At 53.5% G+C, this 8,473-nt stretch overlaps 1 protein-coding gene across 1 annotated transcript in view; it reads left to right on the top strand.

The window, feature by feature from the left end:
- LOC122560322 (elongation factor 1-alpha 2) overlaps window positions 1-8,473 on the top strand; it is a 36,165-nt gene that overhangs the window by 26,469 nt on the left and 1,223 nt on the right. The window contains exons 6-7 of the mRNA XM_043710929.1: window positions 4,440-4,696; window positions 7,775-8,009. Coding sequence (XP_043566864.1) covers window positions 4,440-4,696; window positions 7,775-8,009 — 492 coding nt within the window. The remainder of the gene's footprint in view (window positions 1-4,439; window positions 4,697-7,774; window positions 8,010-8,473) is intronic.

The raw sequence follows: 8,473 nt of genomic DNA, 5'->3' as shown, positions 1-8,473 counted from the left end.
CCCACCACAACCCAGCAGAGGGTGCTCTGCTGTCGCCCGCACCACGGCCCTCGTGGTTGTTAAAGTCCTCCCCAGAGGCCGGAGGAGTTGAGGCAGCAGGAGGCCCTGCTGTAGCCCCTGGGGGTTTGGGTAGGTCGGGCCGCGGTACGGGACAGTCAAGAGGCACCGTTGGCTCGTCCCCTGGAGAGGGGCAACGCCGCTGGAGTGTCTCTCCCCTCCAAGGGCCAGCACCTCTTCCCCAGAGAGACGGGGGGAATTTATGGGCCTTCCCCTCCCTGTGTCACTTCCTGCCCCACCCACCCCTGGTTTATCAGGTGATGGTGGGCAGGGCAGGGGCCCAGAGACACAGCTGCTGCAGGAGGTTCCCCGCAGGTTAGTGCCAGGGTGTGGCTGGGCGGGGCTTGGGCTCGGGCGCCCCGGGCAGGTGTTGTAGCACCAGGAGCAGGCGTTGAAGCCCCAGGGGTTTCTGTAACGGGGCGGGGGTTGGATGTGGGGTCAGTGGGTGCAGCAGGGCCAGGATCAGGTACAGGTTTGAGGGTTAAGGTTCCCGGGCTGGGGCGACGCTGGCACGGCCGGGGGGGCATTGTCGTGCCGGGGTGGAGCAGGTTGTGGGCTAGTTGTAGGGGAAGGCGATGGGTGGTCTCCCCGTGGGCAGGCCTGGCGTGTTGGGTCTTCTTGAGCGCCTTCCGTCTGCCAGCTGGACGCTCACCCCCCCACCCCCTCCCCCTCCCCCTCCCCGCCAGAGGCTGAGGCATTGGAAGCCTCCGGCTTAGCCCCCTCTGCCGGGGCTTTATGTGTTGACCTCGGGAGGGGGAGTGGGTGCAGCAGCGCCACCCTCAGCCGTTGGTGGAGGCTGGGTGGCCTTCTGGGTGGGGCAGTTTTTTCTCATGTGCCCCACCTTGTGGTACAGGTGGCACCGCACGCTGTCCGCAAGACGCGGTAGGCCGCGCCCTCGTGGAGGAGGGTAAACGAACCCTCGGTGACCTCCTCACGGGCCAGGCAAATAAACACCTGGCATCGGAAGGAGTATACGTGTTGGAGGGCAGGGTCCATAAGACTGAGCAGGAGGGGTTGGACACCCGACCGGATCTCCCCCAAGGTGGTGAGGTGGGGGAGAAGGCGCTCACTGGCAATGAAGGGCGGGACGTTGGAATCACAACCTCCAAAGGGTCGACGGGCAGATGTGTCCTGCCCACAGTGAGCCCCCTCTCCACGGCCAGGTGGACTGCCTGCTCGATCTTTAGGAAAAATATGACCTTCCCGTACATCCTGGCCGCAGCGACGATGGCCAGTGGGCCAACCACACTAGCCATGGCCTTGCTGTAGGCCTCGATGGTCATTTTGGGGTGGGGATAGGCCTTGAACCCAGGCGTTTGGTCAGGTGCCTGAAGGGGGTTGGCGTTGCAGCCGGGGTTGGAGCAGCCGCCCCTAAGGCAGCAGCTACCCTGGTGTAGGTGTGGCTGGGCCCTGCAATTTTGTGCCTCACCATACTGTGCTGCTGAATGGTAGTAGGCCCTGGGAACCAGCTGTGTTGTTAAGTCCAGGCGAGGCTCCAGGCAGTGGCCGCAGCAGCAGGTGGAGGTAGGCCTCAGGTCACAGCAATGGTGGAGGTCCTGGGGAGGGACCTGAGGCGAGTCCCAGGCAGCACCAAATCAAGTCCCAGGCAGCAGTGATGGAGGCAGGCCTCAGGCAACAGCAGCAGTGGAGGCAGGCCTCAGGCAAGTCCCATGCAGCACCAGAGTGAGTCCCCAGGTAGGCCCCTGGTCGCAGCTGTGGGGGCAGGCCTGTTGGGGGGGGGGGGATCCCCAAGGTAAGTGCCAGGCAGCAGCGGTGGAGGTGGGCCTCCAGCAGTAGCAGTGGTAGAGGTCCTGGGAGGGTCCCAAGGTGAGTCCCAGGCAGGGCCCTGGTCACAGCGGTGGGGGCAGACCTGTTGGGGAGGGTCCCCAAGGCAAGTCCCAGGTAGCAGTGGTGGAGGTAGGCCTCTAATAGCAGCAGCGGAGGAGGTCCTGGGAGGGGCCCAAGGCGAGTCCCAGGCAGCAGCAGTGAGGCAGGCCCCAAGCAGTAGCAGCTGAGGCAGGTCCGGGTGGGGTCCCGGGTCAGCAGCAACACTCCCTTGATCTGCGTGAGGCCCAGGCTGCAGCTCCAAAAGTAGGCCCAGGACTCAAAGCTCTCACCTCCTTCTTTCCCTTTCCCCTTTCCCCTTTCCCTCAGAGCTCTCTGGATGTGGGGCAGCTGGTCCAGGGACAGTCCCCTTCCCCTCTGACACCTTCAAGGAGGAGAGTCCTTGCGTGTGTGTGTGTGTGTGTGTGTGTGTGTGTGTGTGTGTGTGTGTGCGCGCGCGCGCACACACACACACATCCAGCTCTCTCAGAGTGAACAGTACGTCTGACCTAGTGTTGATTTTTTTTTTTCTCTTTTTTTTTTATTCACCTAAGTGCGGTAGTGCTTATTTTTTCCCCAGCACCCATGGTGTGTGTGTGCAGGTGTGAGACACAGTGAAAGACACAAAGTGCACCAATGTTTATTCAATTTCCACCACCAGGAAGATAGGAAAACACCCGGGTGGCCAGTGACAAGCACTGCCCTTCACATCAAAGGGCAATGCTGTGTGATCAAAACAGTGAAGGGGTGGGTAGGGACTAAATCAAAATAGAGTTGGAGGGAGAAATGATGCACTCCACTCCCTGCGGCGCCCACCTCTCCCTGAACAACTCCAGGGTGTTGGTGGACCTAGTGTTGATTTTTTTTTCACAGTGAAAGACACAAAGTGCACGAATCTTTATTTAATTTCCACCACCAGGAAGATAGGAAAACACCCAAGTGGCCAGTGACAAACACTGCCCCTTCACATCAAAGGGCAGTGCTGTGTGATCAAAAACAGTGAAGGGGAGGGTAGGGACTAAATCAAAATAGAGTTGGAGGGAGAAATGATGCACTCCACTCCCTGCGGCGCCCACCTCTCCCTGAACAACTCCAGGGTATTGGTGGACCTAGTGTTGATATCTGTCAGCCAAGCCTCCTGATTGGACCAGGTTAACAGCCCTGATCAGGGAACTCAGACTGTGTGAGGTCCACCCGGCTGACCTTGTTACAATCACTACATTCTATATTATGTGTGACATGAGTAGAAAGTGTTCCTGTGTCTTGTCACCCATCTGCTCTCGATCAGGTGTTCATCGTGAGAGACAAAAAACAACTGCAGATGCTGGAATCCAAGGTAGACAAGCAGGAGGCTGGAGGAACACAGCAAGGCAGGCAGCATCAGGAGGGACAGGCAGGAGGCTGGAGGAACACAGCAAGCCAGGCAGCATCAGGAGGGACAGGCAGGAGGCTGGGGGAACACAGCAAGCCAGGCAGCATCAGGGCGGAGATTGGATCCAAGGGGCTATGGAGTTTGCTGCACATGGAGAAGTGTGAGGACCCCTCTGGTAGAATAACCAGCCATTCCCATTGGATGCTGAAGGACAGAGAGCTCCGTGTTATGATGCTGGAGAGCTGTATATCACTAACTGGAGTCCAGGCTAGTCAAGAAGGGCTGATCGCACTGGGAGACGCCAAGCTCTTTCAGCTCGGAGTTCCCTCCTCCCGGCCCATTCGTAGTGGCATGGTGGCTCAGTGGTTAGCACTGCTGCCTCACAGGGACCTGGGTTCAATTCCAGCCTTGGGCAACAGTCTGTGTGGAGTTTGCACATTCTCACTGGGTTTGCGTGGGTTTCCTCCCCAATCCAAAGCTGTGCAGGTCAGGTGGATTGGCCATAGTAAATTGCCCATAGTGTTCGGTGATGTGTTGGTTTGGCCATAGTAAATTGCCCATTTCGGTGATGTGTTGGTTTGGCCATAGTAAATTGCCCATAGTGTTCGGTGATGTGTTGGTTAGGTGCGTTAGTCAGGGGGAAATGGGTCTGGGTGGGTTACTCTTTGGAGGTCCAGTGTGGACTTGTTGGGCCAATAGGTCTGTTCCCAGGGATTCTATGATGATGATGGTGTGGGCAGCCCCCTCCCAATGCGATTCTCCATGCTTCAGCTCCCAACGTGGGAGGGCAACATGGTGGCTCAGTGGTTAGCACTGCTGCCTCACAGCGTCAGGGACCCCTGTTCAATTCCAGCCTCGGGCAATGGTCAATGTGGAGTTTGTACATTCTCCCTGTGTCTGCATGAGTCCGCTCCGGTTTCTTCCCACAGTCGAAAGATGTGCAGGTTAGATAGGTTAGCCATGGGAAATGTAGGGTTACAGGGAATAAGGTTGGATGGATCTGGGTGGGATGCTCTTTGGAGGGTCAGTTTGAACTTGTTGGGCCAAATGGCCTTCTTCAGCAGTCTTGGGATTTTATGAACACAGCCTTATTCCTAACTATCATACCAATCCTAATCCAAGTAGTTCTCTTCTGTCAGGTTGGCGTTGTGTGTGGTGTGACCGGGGATTTGTGGTTTGTTGACAGGTATTGGTACAGTCCCTGTTGGGCGTGTGGAGACTGGGGTGCTGAAACCGGGCATGGTGGTGACCTTTGCCCCCGTCAACATCACGACAGAGGTGAAGTCGGTGGAGATGCACCATGAAGCCTTGTCTGAGGCTCTGCCCGGGGACAACGTGGGCTTCAACGTGAAGAACGTGTCCGTCAAGGATGTTCGCCGTGGCAACGTGTGTGGAGACAGCAAGAATGACCCACCCACAGAAGCCTGCAACTTCACTGCCCAGGTAGGTAACCCAGATCAGGGGCGGGGGAACATCGCAGAGACAATCTCATATCATTCTCAGGGGGTCAGTGGCAGGGCATCGGTAACAGGGGTCAGGGCTCTGTGTTAGAACAGTATAGCACAGTACAGGCCTTTCACCCTCAATGTTGTGCCAGCCTTTTATCCTACTCTAAGATCAGACTAACCTACATACCCTTCATTGTACTATCTTCCATGTGCCTATCCAAGAGTCACTTAAATGTCCCTAATGTATCTGACCCTATTACCACCGCTGACAGTGCATTCCACACACCCACCACTCTCTGTGTAAAGAACCGACCTCTGACATCTCCCCGAAACCTCCTTCCTATCATCTTAAAATTATGCTTCCACGTGACTGTCATTTCGGCCCTGGGAAACAGTCTCTGGCTATCCACTCTACCTCTGCCTCTCATCATCCTGTACATGTCTATCAAGTCACCTCTCATCTATCTTCACTCCAATGAGAAAAGCCCTAGCTCCCTCAACCTTTCTTCATAAGACATGCCCCTCCAGTCCAGGCAGCATCCTGGTAAATCTCCTCTGCACCCTCTCTAAAGCTTCCACATCCTTCCATAATGAGGCGATCACAACTGAACACAATATTCCATGTGTGGTCTAACTAGGCTCTATAGAGCTGCAAGAGAAAGTGAGGGCTGCAGATGCTGGAGATCAGAGCTGAAAATGTGTGGTTGGAAAAGCGCAGCAGGTCAGGCAGCATCCAAGGAACAGGAGAATCGACGTTTTGGGCATAAGCCTGAAGTCATAAGTCATTCCTGAAGAAGGGCTTATGCCCGAAACGTCGATTCTCCTGTTCCTTGGATGCTGCCTGACCTGCTGCGCTTTTCCAGCAACACATTTTCAGCTCTATAGAGCTGCAGCAAAACCTCACGGCTCTTAAACTCAATTTCCCTGCTAATGAAGGCCAATGCGCCATACACCTTCTTAAAAACCCTCTCAACTTGGGAGGCAACTTGGAGGGATCTATGGCCATGGACTCCAAGATCTTGCTGTTCTTCCACACTGCCAAGAATCCTGTCTTTAACCCTATATTCTGCATTCAAATTCGACCTTCCAAAGTGAATGACTTCATACTGTTCCAGGTTGAACTCCATCTGCTACTTATCAGCCCAGCTCTGTATCCTGAGTGTGATGCTGGAAAAGCTCAGCAGATCAGGCAGCATCTGAGGACTAGCAGAATCGACATTTCGGGCATAAGCCCTTCATCAGGCTGCCTGACCTGCTATGCTTTACCAGCACCACACTTTCGACTCTAATCTTCAGCTTCTGCTGTCCTCACTTTCTCCCAGTTCTGTCATTATTTCAGAATCCCTACAGTGTGGAAACAAGCCCTTCGGCCCAATAAGTCCACATCGACCCTCCGAAAACTAACCCAGCTAGACCCATTTCCTCTACCCTATATTTGCCCCTGAATAATGCACCTAATCTACACATCACTGAACACTACGGGCAATTTAGCACAGCCAATCCACCTTTACCTGCACAACTTTGGACTGCGAGAGGAAACTGGAGCACCCGGAGGAAACCCACATTGACATTGGGAGAGTGTGCAAACTCCACACATACAGTCCCCCAAGGCTGTAATCAAATCCGGGTCCCTGGCGCCATGAGGCAGCAGTGCCAACCACTGAGCCACCGTGCTGCCCTGTATCCTGTCAATGTCCCATTGCAACCTACAATAGCCCTCCACACTATCCACAACTTCCACCAACCTTTGTGTCATTGGCAAACTTACTAACCCACCCTTCCACCTCCTCATCCAAGTCATTTATAAAAATGACAAAGAGCAGAGGTCCCAGAACAGATCCCTGCAGAATACGACTGGTCACTGAGCTCCAGGCTGAATAGTTTCCATCTCCATCACCCTCTGCCTTCTATGGGCCAGCTAATTCTGTATCCAGACAGCCAGTTTCCTGCATTCTGTGCCTCCTTACTTTCTGAATGAGCCTACCATGGAGAACCTTATCAAACAACTTGCTAAAAATCCATGTACACCACATCCACCACACTTCACAATGTGTTTTGTCACATTCTCAAAGAATTCAATAAGGTTTGTGAGGCATAACCTGCCCCTCACAAAACTATGCTGATTATCTCTAATCAAACTGTGGTTTTCCAAATAACCATAAATCCTGTCTCTCAGAATCCTCTTCAATATTTTGCCCACCAGTGACATAAGACTGACTGGTCCGTAATTCCCAAGATTATTCCTATTCCCTTTCTTGAACAAGGGAATAACATTTGCCACTCCTCCAATCATCTGGCAGTACTCCAGTAGACAGTGAGGACACAAAGATCATCGCCAAAGGTGCAGCAATCTCTTCTCTCGCTTCCTGTAGTAACCGATGGTATATCCTGTCTGGCCCAGGGGAATTATCTATCCTTACGTTTTTCAAACTTTTCAGCATATCCTCCTTCCTAACATCATCTTGTCTGAGCAAATCAGCCTGTTTCACGCTATCCTCAGAAACATGTTGGCCAACATTAGAGCACATCAGAGAGAGACTGTAAGGGAAAGAAACAAATAAATGCGGGAAGCTGAGAGGAGATTGGAATCCTCCCTCAAATACCCAAAACACACAGCTGGCACTGCACCCATAAACAGCCAGGAGAAGGATAAACCCATTTCAGAGTGTATCACACTGGCTAGGCACACTGCCCTCCCAGTATCTCAGTGACAGTGGGTCTCACACTTTCCCCCCCCCTCTCTCTCCGTCTCTCTCTCTTTGTGACAGTGGGTCTCACACTGTCTCCTTTCTCTCTCTCTGGGACAGTGACTGGGTCTTTGGGAAAGATGTTTGTGCAGTAATCCAGTAATTGCATAATGGGATGAAGGGACAAGTGGACTGATACAAACAGGAGACAGGAATACGAGTAAACACTATTTGAATGAGAGAAACTAGGGGGGAAGCTGGCATGGATCATGGAACATTCCCGCTGGGGTGAATCATCAGTTCTGTGCTGTAGGTTATGAACACTGAAGTAAAAGTGAGGATGGTTTAGCTGAGAGCAGAGAGTTCATGATTATCTGTGTCCACAGGTCATTATCCTGAACCACCCTGGGCAGATCAGTGCTGGCTACTCCCCGGTCATTGACTGCCACACCGCACACATTGCCTGCAAGTTTGCTGAGCTCAAGGAAAAGATTGACCGCCGTTCTGGCAAGAAATTGGAGGACAATCCCAAAACCCTGAAGTCTGGTGATGCTGCAATTGTGGAGATGTCTCCCGGGAAGCCCATGTGCGTGGAGAGCTTTTCCAAGTACCCTCCTCTGGGTGAGTATCCATCAGCTCGGAGAGACTTCCGGCTGATTCCCCAAATGCTTCAGAGTCACTGGGGAACTTCCAAAATGTGGTCAGTGTTCTAATAACGTAACAAGGTAAACTGCCAATCCATACACAGCCAGATCCCACAAACAGCAATATCAAATCACAACCATCTATCGATATAATAAATTTTACCATAACACAATGAGAACAACAATAATAATTCAAATTACCCAGCTGAAAGGACAGAGGGCCTTGGTTTGATTCCTCATTTAAAAGCCAACACCTCTGACAGTGCGGCACTCCCTCAGCACTGACCCACTGACAGTGCAGCGCTCCCTCAGCACTGACCCTCCGACAGTGCCCAATCCCTCAGCACTGCCCCTCCGACAGTACGGCACTCCCTCAGCGCTGACCCTCCGACAGTGCGGCACTCCCTCAGCGCTGACCCTCCGACAGTGCGGCACTCCCTC

The sequence above is a fragment of the Chiloscyllium plagiosum genome, chromosome 20 (genome assembly GCF_004010195.1).
Source record: "Chiloscyllium plagiosum isolate BGI_BamShark_2017 chromosome 20, ASM401019v2, whole genome shotgun sequence".
Lineage (NCBI taxonomy): Eukaryota > Metazoa > Chordata > Chondrichthyes > Orectolobiformes > Hemiscylliidae > Chiloscyllium > Chiloscyllium plagiosum.
The sequence above is the reverse complement of the archived record's forward strand: the minus strand, read 5'-3'. Positions and strand labels throughout refer to the sequence as shown.